General features: G+C 40.5%; 1 protein-coding gene across 2 annotated transcripts in view; it reads left to right on the top strand.

The window, feature by feature from the left end:
* The window catches only part of ATP8B1 (ATPase phospholipid transporting 8B1), an 88,053-nt gene that overhangs the window by 36,711 nt on the left and 24,251 nt on the right, over positions 1–27,091 (top strand). For both annotated transcript variants that reach the window (XM_074995743.1, XM_074995744.1), the window contains exons 2-15: positions 2,177–2,378; positions 10,627–10,724; positions 13,033–13,146; positions 15,187–15,285; positions 15,374–15,435; positions 15,916–15,988; positions 16,098–16,168; positions 20,448–20,530; positions 22,784–22,942; positions 23,257–23,345; positions 24,165–24,355; positions 25,267–25,475; positions 26,472–26,515; positions 26,704–26,860. In XM_074995743.1, coding sequence (XP_074851844.1) covers positions 2,198–2,378; positions 10,627–10,724; positions 13,033–13,146; positions 15,187–15,285; positions 15,374–15,435; positions 15,916–15,988; positions 16,098–16,168; positions 20,448–20,530; positions 22,784–22,942; positions 23,257–23,345; positions 24,165–24,355; positions 25,267–25,475; positions 26,472–26,515; positions 26,704–26,860 — 1,630 coding nt within the window. In that variant the 5' untranslated portion in view covers positions 2,177–2,197. The remainder of the gene's footprint in view (positions 1–2,176; positions 2,379–10,626; positions 10,725–13,032; positions 13,147–15,186; positions 15,286–15,373; positions 15,436–15,915; positions 15,989–16,097; positions 16,169–20,447; positions 20,531–22,783; positions 22,943–23,256; positions 23,346–24,164; positions 24,356–25,266; positions 25,476–26,471; positions 26,516–26,703; positions 26,861–27,091) is intronic.

The following is a 27,091-nucleotide window of genomic DNA, read 5'->3' on the forward strand; positions in this document are numbered from 1 at the left end:
ATACTTTAAAGTTAAATAGCTTAAAATAACTTACAAATCTGAGTCAGTAATTTTAATTTACTGCCATTGGAGTTACTTTTTTGGGGAAAGGCGAGACTGTATGCACTGAAAGAAATGCCCATGGTTACTGAGGTGGAGGGTAAAAGGAGTAACCCCGCCTGATATCAACTGTTTTCTCTGTCATTGTCCATGTACCAAAGAGGGAGCAGGTGTTCAAACTGAGTTATAAATTTGGTTTAAATGCTGTTTATATTAACATGGCTTTGTTGGCAAACCTATACATGCGTGATCCTGATCCTGACACCATAAGTATGTAGGGGGGATGCTGTGCTGAAAGCCCTATTGAAAATAGTGGGGCTTGGTGAAGGTCCAAGAGTCCGCTTATATGATGCCAGTTGTAGGATTAGGGCCTATATTTAAAACCGTGCTTTGTAATTAGCCTAACACGGAGGCATCCAGAATGTGCCAAATACTGAATACAGAGTGGCTGTTACATGGGAAATAGATTGACAGATTATGAACCTTGTTCTGTGCTACCAATTTATGACAGTATAACTGCATTGCTTAAGGGTGTGTAAAATCCACACCTCTCAGCAATGCAGTTTTGCTGACCTAACCGCCCTTGTAGATGGTGCTATGTCAACAGGAAGGCTTTTGCCATCAACATAGCTGCCGCCTCTCAGGGAGGTGGAGTAATCGTGCTGATTGGAGAGACTTACTATGACATTGTAGGTTCAGGCAAGCCCTAAGGTCAGAAGGGCCACAACGATCATCTGCTGTGACCGCCTGTAAAAACAAAGGTGTAGTACTTCCCTGAATTAATTCCTGTTTGAGCTGGAGCATGTCCTTTAGCAAAGCTTCCAATCTAGATTTAAAATTGACTTGTTGTGGAGAATTCTCCACAATCTTGTAAATTTTTCAGTTTGGTTTAATTACACACACTTCAAAAAAAATTCTTTCTGGTTGGAGTATGTCTGTCTTCTGTTTCAGCTGTTGGATCTTATAACTTTGCTAGATTGAAGAGTCCATGATATTTTACTGGATGCCCAAAAAGCAAACAACAAGGGAGGCCACTTGGTTAAAATGTTTGGCTTAGAAAGGAAGTAAAACCAGCAATTAAAAAAAAAAAACCACAACCCATCACACAAATGAAAGAAAACAAAATTGATCATAATGAGTATAAATTAGAAACTGTGAATGGCAGAAAATTTGGTAAGGGAAGCAAAAGAGGAGTAGGCAAAATCTACAGCTAATGGAGTTAGGTAATGCACGTTGGGGAAAAATAACCCCAATTATACATACAATGTGATGGGGGCAAATTTAGATACAACAGATCAGGAAAGTCTAAATATAAACATTTAAAAGGGTGTTCTCAGGTAGATGTGAAGACTACCTATGCTTTAAAATGAGAGTATGCGGGTACAATGATGTGTTCAATGTTGAGATTTTTTTTTAAACAGACTTGTATAGGCCTCCATTGTAAAATATTTGTATATTGTAATCAGTTCTAAATACGCTATTCTTATTCCTTCATCAGAATACCACATTTTACAATGCAATAATATTCATCTCTACAGAGTTTTTAATTAAAATAGAAAACGAATTTCAAAGATCTTCTAGAAGTAGTTAAATACTTCACATTTGGTTTTTTGACATGGAAAAATAAAGGTTAATTTAATCTTATCTAAAGAAATTACTTGTGTGAGCTTTTCCCACTGACCTTCTGATGGATGTAACTGACTACACCAGTCACTGCTAATGAAAGTTCTATTCAGCTAGAAGTGCTAAAATCCTGTGCTTCTGAAACAGAAGGATCTGAATTCTACCTCTAGAATTTAAGATGACATGGAGTGCATCATAGTAAAGGCCTCTGTTCTGCACTTCCAATATTGTTGTAATACTTTTGGATATATCAATGAATTAAATGTCAGTTACAATCATCATTAGCTCAGCCTGTTAAAATTTCGAAAAGACGGTAGGGATGTGCTAACGGTCTTGGATTAGAAATCCTATTCCAAGTTTTTGACCTATTTTTGAAATAGGCATCTGAACTCAAAGTTCTTAGCAGAGCTGCTATTAAAACCCATCTTTTAAGAAGACTCTTAGAATGCATTTTATCCTTTTTTTTTTTTTTTTTTTTTTTTATATTAACTGTCAATTCATTGCCTTTGTCAAGTACGTGCAGACTGCTGGCAGAATGCATTCGGACAGGGATTCAGAGATAACCTTGGATGAGGACTCTCAGCCAAATGATGAGGTGATGCCCTATAGTGATGATGAAACAGAAGATGAATTGGAGAGTCAGCAGCCTGGAGTTGAACCAGAGCAAAACCAAATCAACAGAGAGGCTGAGGAGAGCAGAGAAACACTCAAGAGAGGTAATAGCATGAAAGGAATTGTACTAAACCTCCAAGTAACTATTTATTTTTTAAAGGTTTGAAGGATTGTTCTGAGTACTATATGTGCATAAATTGCTGAATTTGCTGGGTTTATTTTCAGATTTAAGAACATAATACTTTCTCCCTGGGCAGAGCCACAGAGGTTAATAGAAAATGCAGTTAATCAAAGTAAACTAGAAAGTCAGTCCACTGTCCCCTACAAAAAACTGGATCCCCTACAGCTATTTTCACACCTTGATCTGAGGTGATCAAATAAATATGAGCTTGAAGAGATCCAGTCTCTTTCTTCAGAAATGTTCAGTAACTATTGACTGTTACGCCTAAACCTTTCACGTGACTTCAGATTTATGGTTAGCCTTCCACTTGTTTTCTAGACATTTTGTTTAATTTTGTTTCTGGGTTAGCAGATATGTCACTTCCACAAACTTCCATGAGCAGGGCGAACATAGTCAGTCGGCACTGTTGTCCCACTTTTGCTACTAGCATGCATTCTAGCATGTGTTGATCAGGGAGGCCGAGCACTTAAACCCCGCTAGTAAGCGACCAGGGAGCTTTGCGACCGGGTGCTTGCAAACAGGGTGAGTGCTAACAGGAGGGAGTTTTGAGAGCTCTCCTGGAGGAGGAGAAGGAAGGAGCAAACTAAAGCACGTTGGGGTAAGTGGCTGCTTGTGTTTGGGGGTTCTGGGCTCGTGTTTGTTTGGAGTTTGGTGTGCTGAGCTGAGTGTTTGTTTGTTTGAAAGGCCGTGTGCTCAGGCAGGCAGTTGGAAGCTGTGAGTCTTGATTAGGTTTGAATCGAAACACCGTGTGCTGATTGGCTGAGCTGTAGGCAGGGGGAGGAGCTATCAGGGAGGCCAAGCACTTAAACCCCGCTAATAAGTGACCAGGGAGCTTGCGAACAGGGTGAGTGCTAACAGGAGGGAGTCTTGAGAGGGGAGCTTAGAGGGGGAGCTTGGAGGGAGCCAGTGACTTCTATTGCCCTTAAACTTAAATCCTTTATAACAACCTCTATCTGAAACACTTAATTAAACCCTCATATATAATTAGAGTAGGAAATGGAGGCAGAAGCCCAGCAGCAGAGCGGGGGCTATCCTGTTTATTGTGTCGAGTGCAGTATGTATGACTACCTACCTTGTGAGCGGGTGGCGTATGTGTGCGCTCGATGCAAGGAGCTCCTGGCCCTCAGAGACCGAGTGCGTGCTTTGGAGGCTAGGGTGGCTGAACTGGAGGAGCTAAGGAAGGCAGAGGTGTTTGTTGATGAGACTTTCCGGGATATAGTAGGGCTGTCCCATCTCCAGTCTGACAGTCCTGATGCTGTTATGGAGGATGAAAGGCTCAGGGAAGGAGAGCAGTCAATGGGAGCAGAGGGAAACCATCCCATAGTTGGGACCCTCCTTCCAGAGGGTGCTATGGTATCCTCTCGCGCCGAGGATACTCCTCGGGGGAGGGAGCGCCAGCTGTTAGGAAGAAGCAGGTTTTAGTAGTAGGGGATTCAATCATTAGAAATATAGATAGTTGGGTTTGTGGTGACCGGGAGAACCATATGGTCACTTGCCTGCCTGGTGTGAAGGTTGCGGATCTCTCGAGGCATCTAGACAGACTTATGGGCAGTGCTGGGAAGGAGCTGGTGGTCGTGGTACATGTCGGTACCAACGACATAGGGAAGGGTAGAAGAGATGTTCTGGAGGCCAAATTTAGGTTACTAGGAAAGAGACAGAAATCCAGCACATCTATGGTGGCATCCTCTGAAATGCTTCCAGTTCCACGCGCAGGGCCAGATAGGCAGGCAGAACTTGAGAGTCTCAATGCGTGGATGAGACGATGGTGTAGGGAAGAGGGGTTTAGATTTATTAGGAACTGGGGACCCTTTTGGGGTAGGGGGAGCCTATACAGGAATGATGGGCTCCACCTAAATCAAGGTGGATCCAGACTGCTGGCATTAAACATTTAAAAAGGTCGTAGAGCAGTTTTTAAACTAAGAGGTGGGGGAAAGCCGATTTGGTGCGGGGGAGCACCTGGATTGGACGGAGACTTCTCTTACATGAGGCTCCATAGATAGGGATTCCCTAGAAGTTAGTCAGATAGGGAACATGGGAAATAATATATGGGCAAGATCAGATGTGAAACAATCGCATATAAAAAAATCCAATGTGTCTGTGAAAGGCGGACATATAAATAGTGGTAGTTTTTTAAAGTGCTTTTACACAAATGCTAGGAGTCTGTCTAATAAGATGGGTGAACTGGAGCACCTCATATCAAAGGAGGAAGTTGACATAATAGGCATCACAGAAACATGGTGGAATGAGGACAATCAGTGGGACACTATCATACCGGGATATAAATTATATCGGAAAGACAGAACAGGTCGTGCAGGTGGCAGAGTGGTACTATATGTGAAGGATAATATAGAATCAAATGAAGCAAAAATCCTAAAGGAACCAAAATGTTCCATAGAGTCATTATGGATAACAATTCATTCCTCTAATATGAATATGGCATTAGGAATATATTACCGACCACCTAACCAGGACAGTGATAGTGATGCTGAAATGTTAAGGGAGATTAGAGAGGCTATCAGAATAAAAAACACAGTAATAATAGGATATTTCAATTATCCCCATATTGATTGGGTACATATCACCTCAGGACGGGATTCGGAGATTAAATTTCTTGATGCCTTAAATGACTGCTTCTTGGAGCAGCTAGTACAGGAACCCACAAGGGGAGGGTCAATTCTCGATCTAGTCCTGACTGGAACGCAGGATCTGGTCCAAGAGGTAACTGTTACTGGACCGCTTGGAAATAGTGACCACAATATAATAACTTTTAATATTCCTGTGTTGGGAAGAACACTGCAGCGGTCAAACACTCCGGCATTTAATTTCAAAAAGGGGAATTACACTAAAATGAGGAAGCTAGTTAAACAGAAACTAAAAGGTAGAGTAACTAAACTAAAATCCCTGGAAGCTGCATGGAAACTGTTTAAAGACACCATACTAGAGGCCCAAGTTAAATGTATACCCCAAATAAAAAAACACAATAAGAGACCTAACAAAGAACCACCATGGCTTAACAACCATGTTAAAAAGGCAGTGAGAGAAAAGGGCAGCTTTTAAAAAGTGGAAGTCAAATCCTAGTGAGGAAAATAGAAAGGAACACAAACACTCCCAAATTAAGTGTCATAATGTAGTAAGAAAAGCCAAAAAAGATTTTAAGGAACAGCTAGCCAAAAATTCAAAAAAAGATAGTAAAATGTTTTTTAAATACATTAAAAGTAGGAAAGCCCGCTAAAAAAGCAGTGGGGCCCTTGGATGATAAAGATATAAAAGGAGCAATCAAGGAAGACAGTGCCATTGCGGAGCGATTAAATTATTTCTTTGGTTCAGTCTTCACGGCTGAGGATGTCACAGAGGTTCCTAAATGTGAGCCAGCCTTTTTAGGTGACAAATCTGAGGAACTCTCCCAGATTGAAGTGACATTAGAGGAGGTTTTGGAGTTAATTGATAAGCTGAATAGTAACAAGTCTCCAGGACCAGACGGTATTCACCCAAGGGTTCTGAAAGAACTCAAATGTGAAATTGCGCAGTTATTAACAGTGGTTTGTAACCTATCCTTTAAATCCGCTTCGGTACCCAATGACTGGAAGACGGCCAATATAACACCAATATTTAAAAAAGGCTCTAGAGGAGACCCTGGCAATTATAGACCGATAAGTTTAACATCAGTACCAGGCAAATTAGTAGAAACACTAGTAAAGAATAAAATTGCAAGGCACGTAGAAGAGCACGAATTGTTGGGCAAAAGTCAGCATGGTTTCTGCAGAGGGAAGTCGTGTCTAACTAATCTATTAGAATTCTTTGAAGGGGTTAATAAACATGCGGACAAGGGGCACCCAGTGGACATAATATACCTAGATTTCCAGAAAGCCTTTGACACGGTCCCACACCAAAGGCTTTTATGTAAATTAGTCAGTCATGGGATAGGAGGAAAGATCCTTTCATGGATCAGGAATTGGTTAAAAGACAGAAAACAAAGGGTTGGAATAAATGGTAAATTTTCACAATGGAGGGGGGTAACTAGTGGTGTTCCCCAGGGGTCAGTCCTGGGACCTATCCTGTTCAACTTGTTCATCAATGATCTAGAAAATGAGGTAAGCAGTGAGGTGGCAAAGTTTGCAGATGACACCAAGTTGTTCAGGACAGTCAAAACCAAAAGGGATTGTGAAGAACTACAAAAAGATCTCAGCAAACTGAGTGATTGGGCAGCAAAATGGCAAATGAAATTTAATGTGGGTAAGTGTAAGGTAATGCACATTGGAAAAAATAACCCAAATTACACGTACAACATGATGGGGTCAAATCTAGATACGACAGATCAGGAAAGGGATCTTGGAGTTATAGTGGATAGGTCTCTGAAGACATCTACGCAGTGTGCAGCGGCAGTTAGTAAAGCAAATAGGATGTTAGGAGTTTTTAAAAAAGGGATAGATAATAAGACAAAAGATATCATACTTCCCCTATATAAAACTATGGTACGCCCACATCTTGAGTACTGCGTGCTGATGTGGTCTCCTCACCTCAAAAAAGATATATTTTGGCATTAGAAGAGGTTCAGAAAAGGGCGACTAAGATGATTAGGGGTTTGGAACGGGTCCCATATGGGGAGAGGCTAGAGAGACTGGGACTTTTCAGTCTGGAAAAGAGGCGATTGAGGGACGATATGATAGAGGTATATAAAATCATGAATGGTGTGGAGAAAGTAAACATAGAAAAATTATTTACCTTTTCCCATAATACAAGAACTAGGGGACACCAAATGAAATTGATGGGTAGTAGGTTCAAAACTAATAAAAGGAAATTTTTCTTCACACAGCGCACAGTCAACCTGTGGAACTCCTTGCCGGAGGAGGCTGTGAAGGCCAGGACTCTCTTAGGGTTTAAAAAAGAGCTCGATAAATTTTTGGAGGTTAGGTCCATAAATGGCTATTAGCCAGGGGTAGAGTATGGTGCCCTAGCCTTCAGTACAAGGGCAAGAGATGGATGGCAGGAGATAAATCACTTGGTCATTGTCTTCTGTTCCCCTTCTCTGGGGCACCTGGCATTGGCCACTGTCGGCAGACGGGATACTGGGCTGGATGGACCTTTGGTCTGACCCAGTATGGCCATTCTTATGTTCTAGCAGCAGTTTCTGATGTAGTGTTTGGATATAGAAGGTATTTCTAGCAGCATTGAATATGAGACCTTGATGGATGTCTTTAGTTTGTCATTCAGCAATGACGTGGTCAGCACTGTTGGTAGCTAATTCAAGCACTTAATTAAGATGCAAAGTTAACACATTTTCATGATCAGTGGGGGAAGTTCATGCTTCTTCAGGTTGGCTGCAGATATTTCAGCCTGATTGCAGGTTCAATAGGAACAAAGTGCATCTCTTTACCTGAGGACTGATATTTGCAGCCATATTGGCTAGATTTTTTTTTTCTGTTTCGTTTGCTCTGGATAATAAGAACAACCCTCTCTGTCTAACTTGCAGAGCCTCTGGAATGTACATATCTAAATTAGTCCAGTGGTTACCTATTATTGGGTCGTGCTCCAGAAATCCCATCTTTGTTCCTTTATTTAAGTAAAAAAGATTTCCATTTAGTTTTTCTTAGAAGCTGAATCCTTCATGAATAACTTGTTCTTCCTTAGTGAAGTGTTAACTAAGAAGCTTTTCAAGTAGTCTGAATAATTCTCTTTCCCCTCAGTCAGGTTTCACTTAGTACTTAATTCAGAGTTCTTATTGTCCAGTTATCCATAGTCTTCCAGCATTAGCATCAGTCATGTTTTCACTAGCGTCCATATACACTACAACAATTACCAGTGGATCCACTTATCACTAATGCATACATGAACACACATTATTGTTCAGGACAGTACTTTAATCATGTGGTCGGGACAAGCATATCACCAGGTCTCCTTGCATTTTTGCAACTGGTTTGGCTGGTGAGTGGTACAATCTATTAGAACTTTAGTTTTCTTCTAGTCCATTTTATAAACTTAGAGCTTCCAAAGAAGAGATGGTTAAGAAGAACTAGTTTGACATCTTGTATAACACAGGCCACAGAACTTCCTCAAACTAATTCCAAGAGCAAGTCTCTTTAGAAAGAAAACATTCAGCCCTTTGCTGAATGGCAGAAACATAAGATGCCCATTCAATGCTGGTGTTCTTGTTAGAACTCTTTCTCAGTAGGTGCTATAATGATTAATGAGAAGAAAGGATTAAGAGTGTGTGTGTGTGTGTGTGTGTGTGTGTGTGTGTGTGTGTGTGTGTGTGTGTGTGTGTGTGTGTGTGTGTGTGTGTGTGTGTGTGTGTGTGTGTCCTGCAGTTGTCATCAGTCTTTGTTCTATTTACAACCTGCCTGACCTGTTCCTAGTCAATGGTGAGCCACGTTGAAAGCCGCTTTTAAAAAAGCATATATTCCCCTTCCTCTGGGGCAGTCCTGCAGAGGTTCTCAGGTGGTGTGAGGCAGGGCTCAGTTAAGTCACTCTACCATACCCCTGCTTCTCCAATTCCCAATTTGAAAATCGGTTTTAAAACTTGTCAGGACAAGTGGATGAAAGTTTATTTTCCAACACAGGCAGGGCCTAAATTACTGGATTTTTTAGGCGTGGGAGTAAGGTCAATAGTGGTACCAACAATATGGGCCTGAGGGCAGGTGTGGAAATTTGAGAATAGTAGAGGTAGAGTCAGATTGTGAATACATAGAAAGTGTGAGGGCCAGAATTTACTGGATGTGTGGGAACTGGGGTGGAGTGAAGCAACTGAGCAATGGGAAGGGACAAAATGATGCAATGGGGCAGGGAGTGGACCTTTAAAGTGCAAAGGCAACATGGAGGGACAATAAAGAACATCTGTATGAGAGGTACATCTTCTACAGGGAAGCTTGACCCTGCTGTGGTTGAGCTATACTTTAGCACTCCTAGTAGGGATGCGCTAGATCATATTTATAGGACACCTGCGTCAGCACCTGTACTCCTGCACCCTGTTAGGAATAAGTGAAGTTGATGAGAGCAAAAGGTCCCATCAGCCTACCATAGTGGAGACTGTGTAGAAGCCCAAATTACGGTACATCAATTCCAGGTGCATTATTAATGTAGCTGGAATTGTGTACCTTAATTCAATGTTTTGTTATTGTGAGGAACTGCGTGAGGTATCTGTAGTGCATGCAGCCTACCAATCCCCGTCTCACAGGAAGTGCTTGACCAGTCCTGAAATTATAGCTCCATCCCTGAGGCAAAGATGGGTGAAATAGTGTTTTATTGGACCAACTTCTGCAGGTGAAAGAGAAAAGCTTTTGAGCTACAAAGAGTTCTTCAGATCTAGGAGTCTCAGCCATACCACAGTGTGCAGGCCTAAAAAAAGACGCATATTGTCGCTCTGGGATATAAAAGGCTCCTTTTGATACAAAGTTTCTGCTGGACATAGGAAAATTCATCAACAGGATTACTTTTCCTTTGTTGTGGAAAGTGCACTTCACTGCACTAAAACTTTGGTTATTATGTGAGCAATTCCACACAAATTAGAACTAGCTGAAAGTCAGACTTAAACTGTGTAGGATTTTTAATGAAACTAGGATTGTGTCCTCCTCTGATATCTGGGCAGGTGCTTAGAGGGAGGTAGACTTTTTTTAAATTATGCTTGTTTTTTATCTTAGAAATATTGGGAATGTCAAGTCTGACTTTGCCTAGTATTGTTGGAGGATTTCTTGGGAGGTCCCTGAGGTGTATTGTGAACTTTTCCTGGTTAATTAAAAGAGCAAGACTGCTCAGTGTGAGACACCCTTACTTTGTTCATTAAGCTTTGATATTGAATGGTGAGTGTAACAAAAGCAAACAAAATATAGTCTGACTAAAAATCCTTTCCCTCCATTGTTTACTTTCCAGCATTTTGTAATAGAATATCCTTCATTCTCTGCTTGCCCCACATGTTCTTCTAGAGTAGGTTAGATTTCAGTTGCTTACACAGAAGGCTGTTTTACAAAATCCTTTGAGATCTTCTTTACTAATAGTGCAGTGGCAGGGGGTTTAAGAGGCCCAACTTGGTGTTTTCTTTTTTTTAATTGAAAATTGCTTTAAGATATTAAGGGGAGTAAACCTTAAATCTACAGACTTGTTTCCCCATTGTTGAAGTAGTCAAGTACTGTGGTTCATTTTGGCATGCATGTAGCACTCTTTTTTTCTTCCCCTCCCAGAGTGCAGCTGGCAAGTTAAGGCAAATGATCGAAACTTCCACGAACAACCCCAGTTTCAGAAAACAACATTGCTATGCTTCAAGAAAAGCAAATATGCGGTAAGCCATCTTCCTTTATGTGTAATGACAGAGTTAGAGTTCTTGTCAGGAAGAACACGTGTTAGGTCATAATAAAATGTTCCAAGAACTAAACAGAGTACACCCACTACTATATCTCTCCAGTGTACAATTTGAGTAAAGTACTGTCATCCCCATTTCATGAAAAGATTAACTGAGGCCCCAGAGTGTGATGACTAAGAATTTGACTACATGGTGATCTGGTGTGTTGCAAGCTAGATGAATCTTCATCAAAGTGCACTATGAAACTCTGACTATGCCATTGCAGGGTCCATACTGTCAGTTAGTGCATGGCTAGCTTATACGATATTGATTCACAACTGGCTTGCTGTGCACTAAAGTCTTGTATAGGTTAATGGGCAAAAAGCAGTTTAGAATTCTGATTTCCTGAATCCTAGGACTGCATCCTGTTCATAGAAGTATGGCTGTCATTAACATTTCAAGCAGCTAATGCGCCCATTTATTAAAAAACAAAAAACAAAACAAAAAAAACTTCCTATAGGCAGACCGCATTCTGCTCAAACCAGAATTTGATGCATCTTCAAAATAAATGATTATCTATCTCCACATGCTAACATAAAATGGAGTCTTACTGTTGACATAGGTTACCCACTTTAAATCAAACCATGTTATGGATTACTTTCCGTGGATTGTGTGGATTACTGGCTTGATTACTTTCATGACAATAATTTGTTTTTTTTTTTTTTTTTACAAATGAAATGTTTTCTTGATCACCACCTCTGCAAACTCTGCCAGTATCTGAAAGCCAATTATTTGTCATATGCATGCACGAGTAATAAATGTTTTGCAGTCAGAACCCTTCTATTGTAATGACTCTTTCAGTGTAAGAATCCACCTGTCCCCTAATAAGGTGCTTATCTGTGCCATGTTAACTGAAGTAAAAAGTATTTAAATTTTTTGTTAGAAAAGCAGTCAAGTGTAAGTTGAATACAACAGAGAAGCAGAGGTGAAGATACCATTCTTCATGATCACTTTTCTGATCATAACATTGCAGAGTCTGATTATGCATTTTGGCTAAATTTCAAGTTAAAGATGAGTATCTGTTAAAAGTTCTGGGTTTGTAGTAACTACAGTTCCCTGTTCTTGAAACATCACCCAAAGTAGGAGGGGGAACAATACCTATGTAACTCAGTGCCACTCAGAAGAGACATCCTTTATGGGTGAGCAAGCAGTTAAGTGTCCATTTCCATTCATCGATAGCTTCTCTGGCCATGTCTAAGCTATAAATTTTTGCCAACACAGCTACATTGATCGTGTTTTGAAGAGATGCAATTCCTGGCCTGATTATACCTGTGCTAGTAAAAGCCCGAGATGCTGTTATAATGGGCAGAATTGTTTTATACATATTAGGACTGAAATAGCTTTCTTGTATGTGGAACATTTGTTAATTCATGATAAAATATTTTAAGTGTTAATCAAAACTTTCTTTTATAATAATCTGGAGGGTGAGGATTAGAACTGGAATAAGCTATATTGGCAAAAGCATAATTTTGTTGCATTAACATTCTGAGAGCTTTGTCGGTGTAGGTATTGCAGTATAAAAATTGCTTTTACTAGGATAGCTTATGCATTTTTCACAGGCACATCTGGTCTCTGTTAAGACTGCCAATAATGATATCCATTGTTCTAGTAGTAACAGAAAGAGACCAAATAGTTTAGAATTGCAGGTTATATATTTAGTTCTAGTCCATTTCTGGACTTCTTTTAGGACTGTAATTAGACCATAGAACAGCCAGCAGATAGGAATGACTTCAATTGCCTGGGCTCAGTTGGAAGGAGTTGCTGTAAGGTGAAAACTCAGCATCCTATGTACGTTCTTAATTTACACGCTACTCCAAACGATCTTTTTAGGCACAGCTAGTTGAAGGCCAAAATAACAGAAGGCAGCTTAGAAAAGAACGTTAAAGCCAACTGTCATTTTGTCAATCTGTACCGGAAATGCTATTGATCTAATGAAATGTTACTGTCCCACGAAAGCTCATCACCGAATAAATCACTTTGTTAGTCTTCAAAGTGCTGCATTTCTTCTGTTTTGTTTTGGTTAGAACAGGCTATCACAGCTACCTCTCTGTTACTCTTTAACAGTCATCTTGGTTAACCTGACCAAGGCAACGACCCTTGTTAACTGGTGTGCATAATAAACTTAACTTACACAGCCATTTGCAGAGAGGAATTCATGAAGTACAGCATATTACATAAAATGCAAATTGGACTGAAGAAGTATCCGTTAGTATATTGCTATTTAGAATGACTTTTTTTTCCTCAACAGGGGAATGCAATTAAGACCTACAAGTACAATCCAATTACTTTTTTACCATTGAATTTGTTAGAACAGTTTAAACGAGTGGCCAACTTCTACTTCCTGGTTCTTCTTATTTTGCAGGTAAAATCTAATTCCATAATACAGATAATTGTGCTAAAGATGATGATAAAAGTTCAGATATTCAATAGTGCAGCTGGATATTACTGGAACCATCTTTTTTGTTTTGTGTTTGTACAGCGCTTAGCGCAATGTGGTCTTAGTCCAAGACTGGAACTCATAGATTATGTCTTCACTTCCAAAAAAAACACCCTAGAAGTGTATTTTTAATTTGTGGTGGTAACTGAGGTTAAAATAGTGGTGATATAATGACAACATAGTTAACCTGAGTTAAAAGCCAATACTCAGTCCCAGGATACCATAAATCTTTATATCTCATGGCTGGCGCAAGCTGAGTTGACATACTTTCACTGCTGTTTTAACCTAAGTTAGCTGGCTGACTGAAGAATATACCTTTTGAAGAACTTCATGTGCTCAGATCAGGGTATTGGGTGATTGATGTGCTTTCTTTGAGCCATGGGCCCTATTGTAGTCCACTGAGGGCTTACATATGTGCGCTCTATGTCTGGAGTCAGAGAAATTTTGTTTAGAATCATAGGGCTGGAAGGGACATCAGGAGGTCATCTAGTCCAGCCCCCTGCTTCAAGCAGGATCAACCCCAACTAAGTCATCCCAGCCAGGACCTTGTCAAGCCGGGACTCAAAAACCTTGAGGAATGGAGAATCTACCACTTCTCTAGACAACACATTCCAATGCTTTACCACCCTCCTGGTGAAGTAGTTTTTCCTAATATCCAACCTACTCCTCTCATTCTGTAACTTCAGACCATTGCTGCTTATTCTGCCATCTGACACCACTGAGAACAGTTTCTCCCCCCTCCTCTTTAGAGCTCCCCTTCAGGAATTGAAGGCTGCTATTAACTCACCCCTAAGTCGTCTTCTGTAAACTAAACAAGCCCAAATCAATCAGCCTGTCTTCATAGGTCTTGTGCTCCAGCCCCTTAATCATTTTTGTTGCCCTACACTGAACCTGCTCCAGTAAATCCACATCCACATCCTTTTTATACTGGGGGGCCCAAAACTGGACACAGTATTCCAGATGTGGCCTCACTGGTGCCGAATAGAGGGGAACAGCCACTTCTCTAGATCTGCTCGAAATTCTCCTCCAATTACACCGTAGTATGTTAGTTTTCTTGGCTACAAGGGCACACTGTTTACTCAATATCCAACCTTCCATCCACCATAACCCCGGGTCCCTTTTCACTGTACTGCTGCTTAGCCTGTCAGTCCCCAGCCTATAACAGTGCTTGGGATTCTTCCGCCCCAGGTGCGGGACTCTACACTTCTCCTCGTTGAACCACCCTAACTTGTCTCATGGTTTCCTCAGTGAGGATAAAAGGGAGGGTGGTGAAATCTCCATCCCTAGAGGTTTTTAAGTCCTGGCTTGATAAAGTTCTGGCTGGGATGGTTTATTTAAGATTGATCCTGCTTTGGGCAAGGGGCTGAACTCAATAACCTCCTGAGGTACCATCCAGACCTAGGATAGGCTGACCTTGGCGCAAGAAATAGTGGTGTCTTAATTAAGTTTGCTGAGACAAAGTTGGGAGGTATGATCAAGGGCTTTTTGGTCTCCATTGTTTGAAGCTGGAAATAGAACACTGGGTGGGCCATGGCTCTGAGGTGGCCAAGCATTCTCTCTCTCTCAGGTGCTTGGCTGGCTAGCTCTTGCTCACGTGGCTGGTGTCAAACTGATCCCCATATGTAGAATGAGGGAGGAATTTTTCCCAGGTCGACAGTGCCTTTGGGCGCTTTTCTTATGCAGTGTGGGGGTTGGGGGGGTGCAGGTCATTTGCCAAGATGACCTGGCTCACTTCATCATGTCCCTGCCATTTCGGAGACCACAGGCAAAGGTGCACATTTAGTACCTCCTACTTCTTGACTGCCGCACTTATTAGTGTAGTTCATGTGGGCTGTAATACTTCAATCGAATTTTGACTGTTCAGGTGGTGGTGTACAGGAGGTCAGGCTTGATGATCTGTTGGTCTCATTTGCTGCTAGTGTGACTCACACTCAGTTGTTCCCTGATTTTTGTTTACATTCACAGACAGTTCCTCAGATAACAACTTTATCCTGGTATACAACCCTAGTGCCTTTACTGTTGGTGCTTGGTGTAACTGCAGTCAAAGACCTAGTGGATGACATCGTAAGAAACATTTTCTTAATGTTAAAATTGACGACCAGTTACTTAAATGTGTAAAAGTAAACATACTCCTTTTTCCTGTCCCCTTCAGGCTCGCCATAGAATGGATAATGAGATTAATAACCGGACATGTGACGTTATCAGGGATGGAAGGTGTTGTAAAGCTTTTGCTTAAACTTTGAAAGTAATGTTTTCACTAGTTACTGATTACTCCTGCAGAACTTAAATTGTAGATTATATCGTTCATTTAAATTTCAGTCCTGCACCGTTTATCCACTTGGATGTGTAACTCCTATTAACAATTAAAGTTAATCGCCTACATCCAATTCCTTGTGGTTTAAAAGAACAGTCAAGTAAAAAACAACAAAAACCCTAGCACTGTGTCAAGTGTGAATTTTGGTGAAGGAGGCAGACATATCCATGTGTGTGGAAGGATAAAGTCTGGTGCATTGCAGTTAAGAATTTCAGTCACCAGAACTGTTTTGTGTAAGGAATCTTTCTCTCCTGAGATATAAGGCTCTTCTACTTTGACACTGTGGAAGTCTGCTATGGAAGATGTCATATAATTCAAGATGATAGATAAATTGTCGCTAAAATGAATAGCTCTAATCTTTTAAAATATTTGATACCTAGGTTCAAAACTGCAAAATGGAAAGATATTCAAGTTGGAGATGTCATTCGTCTGAAGAAAAATGCCTTTGTGCCCGTAAGCAAACAACCCCATTTAAAAAATATAAAATCCTTATTTTGTAGGACGTTTGTCTCTGGTACAGTGCTGTTTGGCTTCCATTTATTCATTGTACTGTTTTAACTAGGCTGACATTCTGCTGCTGTCCAGCTCAGAACCCAATAGCCTTTGTTACGTAGAGACGGCTGAACTAGATGGGTAAGGCTCTTTTTATGGGATTTCTTGCATGTCATTTTGAAATTCTTTATATACCTTGGGCTGTTACTACACATGCCACTTGTTCCAAAAGCAGCATGCTAATGAACAGCCCAGAAAATGCTAATGTGGCAAGGATGTAAACTTCCAGCACCTCATTAGCATACAGTCTCATGATTCAGAGTCCGGAAGAAGCTCTTCCGCACTCCAGAACAGCTGTGTAGAAGCGTGGCCTCCAGGGATCTCCCTCCGGAAGCCCCATCTTCCTGAAAATTCTGCGCCTCATTAGCATTTTTCGGGCTGTTCAATAGCATGGCGCTTTCGGAACAAGTGGCATGTGTAGAAACAGCCTTGGTGATTAAACCAGGCAAATTGAAAGTAACTAATTTATGGTAATTTTGTTATTACTGTTTTTATGAATACTGTAATTTGTACCCACTCTTGAAAATGAATGGCTTTTATGAAGTCCAGTTCACCTGGAATCTGTATAATATGGCTCTCCAGTGATATATAGGGTAAATTTTCATCTGGCAGTGATTTAGCCACCCAGCTGCTGTTGATTTCAACAACTACATATTTATTCGCTATTGTATGAAAACTCTCTCAGCTTCTATAGAGAGTCTGGTTATTTAATTTGAGGTCTTACTTCATTTACAATAGCTTTCTCAAGCTTATCTACTGCATCCGGAAAGCAGTGGCACTGAGCAGTTATATCCATCCCACTAACGTTAGTATTTGGCATCGTGTTCTATCCCCTCCCTTCCTATCACCCTCCCCAACCACAGTTAAAAGCTGAGCAGCCATAGGCAAAATACCACAGCAAATTACAGCTGCACTGGTCTTGTGAAGTGTGCTGGGAAAATAGACATGGAGGGAACCTCTAAAAATGGAAGTTTACAAATTGTTTACTGCTTTAATATGAGTCTAAAGATAATCTTTTGAACTCTTATAGAATTCATGAGGTAGAAGAAACAATACATAGAAAGCTTTATTTAAAACAATACCTTTCCACTTTTTTCTTTGGCAATAAAATACAGTTAAGACAAGGTTAGAATAAAACCAATTTTTTTCTGAACTTTATATTGTAATATGAAGGAGGGCTGTCAAGCCATTAAAATTAATGGTAACTAACCATGCAGTTAAAAAAAGACTAACATTTTATTACTTTCAAGTCCACTCATTCCTACTTCTTGTTCAACCAGTCTCTCAGACAAACAGTTTGGTTACAATTTGCAGGTTATGCTTCCTGCTTGTTGTTAACAATGTTGTCTGAAAGGGAGAACAGCCATTCACACAGCACTATTGTAGATGGCATTTCAAGATATTTGCATGCCAGATGTGCTAAGGATTCATATGTCCCTTCCTTTTTAAACCACCCTTCCAGAGGAGCTGCATCTATGCTAAGGGGTTCTGCTTGATATCGATCCAAATCAGTGCAGACTAATGAATGTTCTTAGTCATCAGCTGAATCAGAAGTCGCCAGTAGTTTTTGTGGTTTGGCTTCTGTAGTTTCTGCCTCAGTGTTGCTCTTTTAAAACTCCTGAGGGCATTCTTCGCCATTTGTCCTTCTTTGACTTTTCGGCAGGCACTTGAGATTTTCAAACCTTAATCAAGTTCTGTAGCTCTCTTCAGAAATCCCATATTGGTATCTTCTTTGTGTTTTGTCAAATCTGCCGTGAAAGTGTTCTTAAAACAAATGTGCGCTGGGATGTTACCTGAGATTGCAATAACCAGGCTTGCAGATGAGAGGGAGAAGGGGATAGCTACCCCATGGCACAATGATTTAAAAGGGCACAGGGTACCTGGCTGCCGCTGCCACTGCCACTGCCACTGCAGCAGCAGTAGCAGCAGGCAGAGCTCCAGGATCCCTTAGTTTGGCACTGGAATCCCAGGTGGCATGTGTCAGGCCATGCTGGAGGGCTGGCTGGGGGAGGCTAGCCCTCAAACCCTGCCCCTTCTGCATGGGACCCCACCCGCTTTCAGGAGCCCAGAGATGCCTCTCTCACCTTGCCCAGGGCCTGGTGAAATCTGTCTGTCACACTGGCTATAACATATGGCAGGCTGCAGGTAAAATGGAGGAGATGACCTAAAACTGTCAGGGAGTTCAGTCACAAATTTAGCTTGTCCTCTGGAATGGTGACCAAAGCAGAAAGAGGCATATGAATGCTTGGCACATTTGGCAGTAAATGCCTCGCAATGCTGACGACAAAAGCACCACGCAAAGGCAGGCAGAAGGGTCTCCCATATACGTAAACGTGCACATTTATCTTAGCTATTGGCAGAATAAGAAGTAGGACTGAATAGACCACGCAGGCTATAAAGTTCTATATTTTATTTTTGAGTGCAGTTATTTTAACCAAAAAATCTACATTCGTAAGCTACACCTTTACGACAAAGAGATCGTTTCTCAGTACTTGCATGAGGTGAATTGAAAAATACTGTTTCTTTTGGTTATCCTTTTCACAGTGCATATATAAGTTGGTATTCAAATATTTAACAGTAGAATTAATCCATTTAATTTTTGTCAGTTGTATGAGTTAATTGTGCTTAATCAAGAGCCCTAACATTAAAACGTGAAGTATTTGTGCACAGATGCAACATTACACTTCATGCTGACAGTGCTTCTGAGGTGAGAAATCACCAAGCAACCAGGCACATCCCAGTGTTTTGTGGCTGAACTGAATATTACATCACATGAAACTCTGCTGGTTTGAACTCCAGGTGTTTGTTCTGTCTTTTACATTGTTCCACTGAGAAGTGTAAATAAGTGTTGAAGATCTTGCCAAAGCTTTCCGACTTCGGGTTTATTTTTCTACTAGTCCATGTAACTTCAGTTATTTTTACTTTGTTGCTCTCCCCGGGGTACGTAGGTTGTGAGGCATGCCACCATTATATGCTTTTATCATCAGGCAGTTTTGGCTGTGCCTGCTGTGGATCAGGCCAACCTCTTGCCCTGAGGCTGCTTTCTCTGTCATATTACACCTGGGTGTGGAGTATGATACAACAGTACTTGAAAGAAATTTTAAGTTGCTTTCTTCCCCCTGATTGATAGTAAATAATAATACTGGAAACAGAGGTATATAACAATCTTAATGTGTTTTTAGAGACTGAAATTAACTAATAATTTAATTCTCTTGCCCAAAGAACCTTCTCAATCAAACTTCCCAAATAAGTGTTTTCAGCTACACCTGGCTGAAGCCTCTTTTTCATGAAGCAAAATCACTGTTCTTTCACTTCCTCAGTGAAGAGTGCCCAGGCAACTCCCCTCTTCCCCCCCAGTATACTCAAGCAAGCCCTTGATGTACACCTCCAGCAGCCCACTGGTGGGAGACAATTGCTCCAGGGTCCAGCAATTCAGAGGAGCCCATGGCTCCTGGCTGTTGATGCTGCTATGGCAGTGGCCAGAAACCTAGGCCCTTTAGATTGTCAGTAGAGCACCGAACAACACATCGGGTGCACCATGCTACCTGAGGGCCAGCTGCTCCTGGTCCCACCTCTTTTGATGGTGGGGAGGGAGGGTGTGTGTGAAGATCTGGGCCCCCTCACACCCTGCCCCAGGACCCTCTGTGGCTGTCTGCTCCACTAACCTCCAGATAAGTTTTCCTCCCACCAGCTGCTTTTCTTTTCCTGTTGAAGAGAACCCTCACAATGCTCCCCTCACACTCCATTCAAAGTGATCATGGAGACCCTTTGTGAATGAGACAATTCTCAATTCATTTGTAAACCTGCAGGTAAACATTTGCTGGCTGATTTTTTTTTTTTTTTTTTAAAAAAAAAAAAAAAAAAAAAAAAAACACAAAAAACTAGTTTTCATCTCTGATGACCAGAACCTTGGTACGGATATTAGGAGTATATTCCCAGTATATGTATGGATTCCTTACATTTCACAATGCTGATCAGCACTGGCTTTGCTTTAAGACCTTGAGTGACATTCTTTGGTGAACTAGAAAGAATATAGCAGACTCTGGAGAGTACCGTAATCCTTGTGCACCCCTTTGCCAGTTGGCATTGAGAGATTCTTGGCTCACATTTCCTTATTTACAGTGAATATAAGGAAATCTGTATATCAATTATGGAGAAAAATGAGCAAGCTTGCTTGTTGGAATTCCTTGTGCAGTTGGTGGGAATTTGAAATGCATTATTGTAACATTTGTAATTGTGCTATTTTACCATTTTGTTCGAAGTGGGCATTCACAGATAATAGCTGCGGGTGTGCATGAGAGAGAGACTTCAAATTTTCATCCTTTTTCAGGTTTTAGTAACATACTTTTTTTTCTTCTAGTGAAACTAACTTAAAGTTCAAAATGTCACCTGATATAACAGATAAATATCTCCAAGAAGAAGGTGCAATGGCAGAATTTGATGGTTTGTGCAAACAGCTTATTCTCATTGCTTGTTCAAATGTAGCTTGAATAACTTACACAAAACATAGAGCTCAGACTGGGCTGTTGGTAATAGTAAATGTGGGCCCATGTTTTTGCCGGTATGCAGTACAAATAACTTGGTTGACTGAAAATTGTATTTTGATCAGCAGCACAGTCTGAAAGACGTGTCATGGACGTTCTTTGGCATGTTGAAGAGTGGAGAGGAAGGAAAATCTTCACTAACATTTACATTCCTAAGTTTTCTGTGAAAAGTAAATGTTTTATATTTGAGTCCTTTAGAGTAGTTTCTCTTCCTCTTGAAATGAAACATAATTTGTACTGTCCAAACACAAAATATTTTATTTTTTAAAGTTCACATTCCCTTTTGTTGAGACCTGAGGTAGAACTGTGTTTCTTTATATTTTCTAGCAATCCTGTGCTTTTGTTTACTTTGAAGGAAAAAGTTTCAAATAGATTTACAGTACATATGGTTAAAAATGCTAAAAATTCTCACTATTTAGTTGAAGTTCAGATCTCGGTACTCAGTCGCTAATGTGTTTTGTTCACTTATGTTTGGAGAAACAGGTTTTTGTGTGTTCATAAACCTATCAGAAGCCAAAATTTCAAGACAACCAGAACTTCATTTTTTGATGTAACTGAAATACCATGTGACACAAAGTGACTAAACTAACTTACTCAATAGGAGTAAAAGTAACAAAGGTCACAAAATAGACAAGCTAAAATATATGCATTGCAGTTGCAGCCATGTTGGTCCCAAGTTATTAGTGAGACCGTGGGTGAGTCAATATTATTTTTGAGCCACCTTCTGTTGGTGAGAGAGACAAGCTTGCAAGCTATGCAGAGCTCTTCTTGCGGTCTGGGAAAGATACTGCCAATGTCAAATTAAAATGAAAGGTGGAGTAATATTATTTAGTATAAGTAGTTAGCACATGTTGCAAGGAACCATTCAACTAGAGTGGTCCACTAACATCTTTGAATACAGAAGATTAAAAAGAGATTTCCCCCCCCCCCTTTTTAACATGTTGCCAAATTGTTTTATTTCATTCTAACAACACAAATTTTACATTCATCAACTCACCCTATGTTTAAGTCATAGGAACAGCCATAGGTACAAGGACATCTCCCCAATATGCCAACCTGTTCAGGGGCCACCTTGCAATAGGTGTTTATTATTTATGCTAAAAGACATGTTCTAAAAAACAAAAACAAACACACACTCCTCACTGATGTGGTCCCTGGCTGGCATGGGGTTAGAGGGAAGAGAGATGTTGTGGCACTGGGAGTACCTTTCCCAGAGCTCTGTGTGGGGAAAAGCTTTGCCTGGTTTACACTACAGCCTCACAATAGTACAGTAAAACTATGTCACTTGGGTGTGGGAAAATTGACACCCCTGAGCTATATAGTTTTACCAACCTAACAACTGGTGACTTAGTCTTCTCCTGTTGACATAGTCTTCATCAAAGCGCTACGGTGTCTGCTACACTGATGCAGTGTTTTAATTGTAGATCTGCTCATTTGTTTTTTTCACATAAGTTGCTCCTATAAAACATATTGGCTCACATACCTTGTCTCCATAACAAGCTACTATGTCTTATTAAAAACTTTTGGTCAAAAGGTTTTAAAAAAAAAAAAAATCCCCATAATAGATATCAGCATTGTTCACGTAGCTTGTAAGCCAGGAAAAAGGCCAGAAGGTTCAAATGTGGAAGCATGTCTTTACCCCAGGAGTGCTATCAACATGACAATAAATTTTTTTTTCTTGTCAGGTCATTAAGTGGTAATGTCTCAAAAAAAAAATTGAATAATAGACATAGTCTGGCATGTAAGTGATCCAGTAGGAGGCAAAGCAACATTCTTCTCTCACATAGGCCACCTTCGCTCTTTGGAAAGTAAGAAAGATATTGGCTGAAAGCCTGCGTAACAGAGGGCGGCATATAATATGCAACTGTAGCAAGAAAACACTTCTGCTGTATGCTCCATATTTGTAGTCTGTGGATGAATTTGAATCAAAATTCAAATGGGTTCACCATATTCAAGACTTTCAGCAAAGTAGCATGGAGTATCTGTGCAAACAAACATTTCATTCAAAACTTCTGCTTTTCAGTACTGTACTTTTTGTAAAAGAATCCAGTCCTGCTCTTGTAAAAGGACTAAGGTAAATTCCTTTACAGTATTTCAGAACATTTTAATTGGTATTGAATATTTACATTTTTAATTTTAAATGTTTTATTAGGTATTATTGAATGCGAAGAACCCAATAATCGACTAGATAAATTTACAGGAACATTAATCTGGAGAGGCATGCGTTATCCATTGGATGCTGATAAAATCTTGTTGCGTGGCTGTAAAATCCGGAATACAGACTTTTGCCATGGAGTGGTCATATTTGCAGGTATTTTATAATAAACAAAAGTATAAGAATTGGGTACAACAAGGCCATTCTGTAAAAGGTAAAAGCTGCATCCCATAACTATCTAGCACAGGAATTTCCATTAATTTCAATTGAAGCTCTTGCATGAATGACTGATCCCTGAAGTCCTCACCTTCAAAGGTGCAGAATCTTCAGTTCCTGCTGATTCTTGTGTGAGTCATGACTCGACAGCACTTGGTACATGGCAGAATTAAACCCCGAGTCTGCAAACTTACATGGAAACTTAAGGAAATATTCACACTTTGATTATTTTTATTAATTTGTTGGTTTTTTAGGAGCAGACACAAAAATTATGAAAAACAGTGGAAAAACTAGATTTAAAAGGACTAAAATTGACTCTCTGATGAACTACATGGTTTACACGGTAACTGATACAATTTTTTCCCAACCTTGTTCTATTATTGTAAGACTTACCTGGTATTTCCTGAGCTCAGGTCTGGCATAGGACAGGGAGGTGTGGCCGTGCACCCCACCCACTGGCTTCTCCCCAGGGCTAGCTGGGCTTGGGAAGGACATAGGGCTGTGCTGCCAGCCACTGACTGATCAATGGGGCACTTGCTGCCCTCATATGGTCATTTGTGAGTATGATTGTCCCTGCTCTCACAACCAAACCCAGACCTTGCTTTAACCTATGATAAGAGGAAGATACACATCTCATAGAACTGGAAGGGACCTCAGGAGGTCATTGAGTCCAGTTTGCTGCCCTGTTGGCAGGATCAAGCACCATTCCTGACCAGGGATCTGGGGCAATAGTTTTTTAAAAAACTAAATGGCCTCCTCAAGGCTTGAACTCACAACCCTGGAAGCTGCTTACTAAATTTGGTTGTCCTAGCTCATACCATTTAGGACAGCAAAAGGGAACCCCAGCTTGCAGTCTGAATCTGGACCATGGCTTGCCTGGGTCCAGGCTGAGTCTCAGGGCTCCTCTTCTCAGCATCTGGCAGTCTTTAAGGTGCTACAGGCCTGCTTGTTGTTTGTTTAATCTAGAGACTAACATGATTTTTTTTTTTTTTTAAACGGAACTTTCAAGGGAAAAGGTTGACTTAGTTGAATAACTTTTTCCTTTTATTGAATAACTACTATTATGTCTCATGAGAAGTTTCACAGAGGTCAAGCTTAGGAAAACAACCGGGCATATTAGGCCATTGACTTAAAAAGAGCAATCTTGACACTTACATTCTAGATCTTTATTCTGCTGATCCTCGTGTCAGCTGGCCTTGCTATTGGACACACTTACTGGGAGCAGCAGATTGGCAATACTTCTTGGTATCTCTATGATGGTGAAGACTACAGCCCTCCATACCGTGGCTTCCTTAATTTTTGGGGCTACATCATTGTTCTTAACACCATGGTTCCCATTTCTCTCTATGTGAGGTAACTAAATCACTTTTGTTTTTAAAGTTGGAATTGTGGTGGGTATGGAGTAAATTAGCTGCATTATCATTAGATGAAGTTTCCTCCAGACCCTCTGTTCCCAAAAGGAAGATGTGTTCTGTTCTTTTTCCTCTTACTGGTATTTTCAAAGGAGGGTGAGCCTTACGGTATGCAACTAAGGCATAAAAATCTTGATGGAAAGATGCAAAGTTAATGCTTATAACACCTGGCCTCTCTTTAATGAATTAAGACTGTGTGGCGGTAAATTTTAAACATGAGCAATTCTCTTCTCCAATCCTCAAAGAATGTATAGTAATAGGCCAGATCCTGAAGTGGGGGGGAGGGGGAGAGAGAGAGAGAGTGTAACTAGTTCTGTAAAGGCCTATTGAGAAATCATATGGAAGAAGCTGCATATATGATTAGACCTTGTATTGAATTCTTTCATATATTCTAGGTTTAGACTTTTTAAGAGACAAAACTGGTTCACACTTCATTTTTTACAGAGCAATACTTTTGAGTTTTGGCTTCAGTTAATGCCCTAGATGTTGTCTACTTTAAATTTCACTTTTGAATATAGTTTTCCTACAGTGGTTCTAAGATGGGATCAACTTTCACAGGCACCATTCGGGATCTCTTTTCTGACTTCTATTGTATTGTTAAACTTAGCTGTGCACTTTTAAGTTTTTTGAATAGGCTATACTCTGTGTGTGTGTTTCGAAATAAAAATATTAACTCATTTTGTCTAATTTCTAAATATTAATACATTAAATAATATGGGTTACTACTCTACTGGTGTCCTTCAAAATTCCTTCAGAACTCAATAGAGGTATATGATGCCATTGAACTAGAACAAATTGAATGAATGAATGCTGTTAACAGTAAGGTCTTGCTATTGTGTTTTACTCAATTAGTGTTGAAGTGATTCGTTTGGGCCAAAGCTATTTTATAAACTGGGATCTGCAAATGTACTACCCTGAGAAGGATACAGCTGCTAAGGCCCGAACAACCACTCTGAATGAGCAGCTTGGACAAATCCATTACATCTTCTCAGATAAGACAGGAACACTTACACAGAATATCATGACATTCAAAAAATGCTGTATTAATGGACAAACATATGGTAAGTCTGGATCATTGCTAACTCTTACACTTCTGCTGGAAACTATTTTCAGTCTTACCTGCAGCAAATCTGTTGTGCATCCACCCTAATGGGTACCTTTTGTTAATGCACTTCAGTGACACAAGTACATTCCACTCTGAGAATTTTGACATTCTCAGTCTCCCAGATATCAATGGTATGGTATCTTTTGCTTCCAGAAGGACAGAGATCCAGCTTTCTGAGGAATAAACATGAGATTGCCTCTTCCAAAACATTTCTCCCCTGTTCCACTCCCATCTTGCATATAGTATCCAGAAGAGCAGTGCTGGGGGAGATGGTGCTTGAAAATGGGCTTTTTGCATGTTAGCCCGGCAGAACACCTTGTGGCTATGATGATGATCCAATCAGTATTAACTTACCCACCCATAAACTCTGCACTCTAGAAATCTCTCTTTTGGGGGAACTAATTGGTGGGCAGTGAGGTGAACAGAACAGTTTCTGAAGGTGTTTTACTGAGGGAGCAGAAAAAAAGGGGATCAGACGCCATTACGTTGGCTCCCAGTCTCAGTGAGGTGAGGTCTGTGACTGTCTAGTTAAGCTGGCTAACAGTATATTTTAACAAAATGTTAGTTTGTTAAAGCTGAAACATTTCTTGGAGGTGTAGCTATACTTGTAAAATGATGGGGTCTGAAGTAGCTGTTATCACTCCTGTAAGAGATCTATCTCAGAGTCATTGTAAATAGTTCTCTGAAAACATCCATTCAGTGTGCAGTGGCAGACAAAAAAGAAAACAGAACTTCAGGAATCATTAAGACAGGGACAAATTGCTCCCTGCAGTTCCCATTGGCCAGGAAGAGTGATCTGAAGCCAATGCGAGCTGCAATTGCCCGTACCTTTTTGGAGGCACAGGTAAATACAGTGGTGGCTATCCCTGGGGAACTGGATCTTGCCCGTGGGCTAGTATTTGCCCAAATCTGCTCTGTGGTCATTCTTACATTCTTATTGTTTCTCTTACAGGAGAGTCCAGGGATGAGCTCGGACAATTACAAAACCATGAAGAGGTAAGGCAGTTGACTTGTTTCACTAGCTGTGTACTAAAGACACTGGGGCTTGGGACAGTAGCGAGGTTTACGTTTTTGTTTTCTGATTTGGGGATTTGCTCTCCTCCTCCGAGTGAAGTGAGAGACTTTTATCTGGGCATGAAGTAATTGCATTCACCTCAAATTCTGTCAATTTTTCCCTAATGCAGCAAGTTGATTTTAGCTGGAACATGTATGCAGATGGGAAACTCGCATTTTATGATCATTATCTGATAGAAAAACTTAGATGTGGAAAGGAGACTGAAGTTCAACAGTTCTTTTTTCTGCTAGCTATTTGCCACACGGTGATGGTGGATGTTTCTGATGGTGAGTATTCTGCTTGCATAAATGGAAACAATCAAGAGTATTAATCTAATGTGTACCAGACAGCTTCAACTTCAGCATCATTCACACAAATGAGCTGGAACGTGCAGCTCTTGTATGAATTCTAGACTAGTGCCTGTGCTAAAGATTGTCTCAGATTGGACTTGTCAGTTGCCACAATTTTGGCATAAATATATATTAAATACCTACTTCAATAAACATTTTCTGAAGCTG

Source organism: Carettochelys insculpta, chromosome 5 (assembly GCF_033958435.1).
Source record: "Carettochelys insculpta isolate YL-2023 chromosome 5, ASM3395843v1, whole genome shotgun sequence".
Lineage (NCBI taxonomy): Eukaryota > Metazoa > Chordata > Testudines > Carettochelyidae > Carettochelys > Carettochelys insculpta.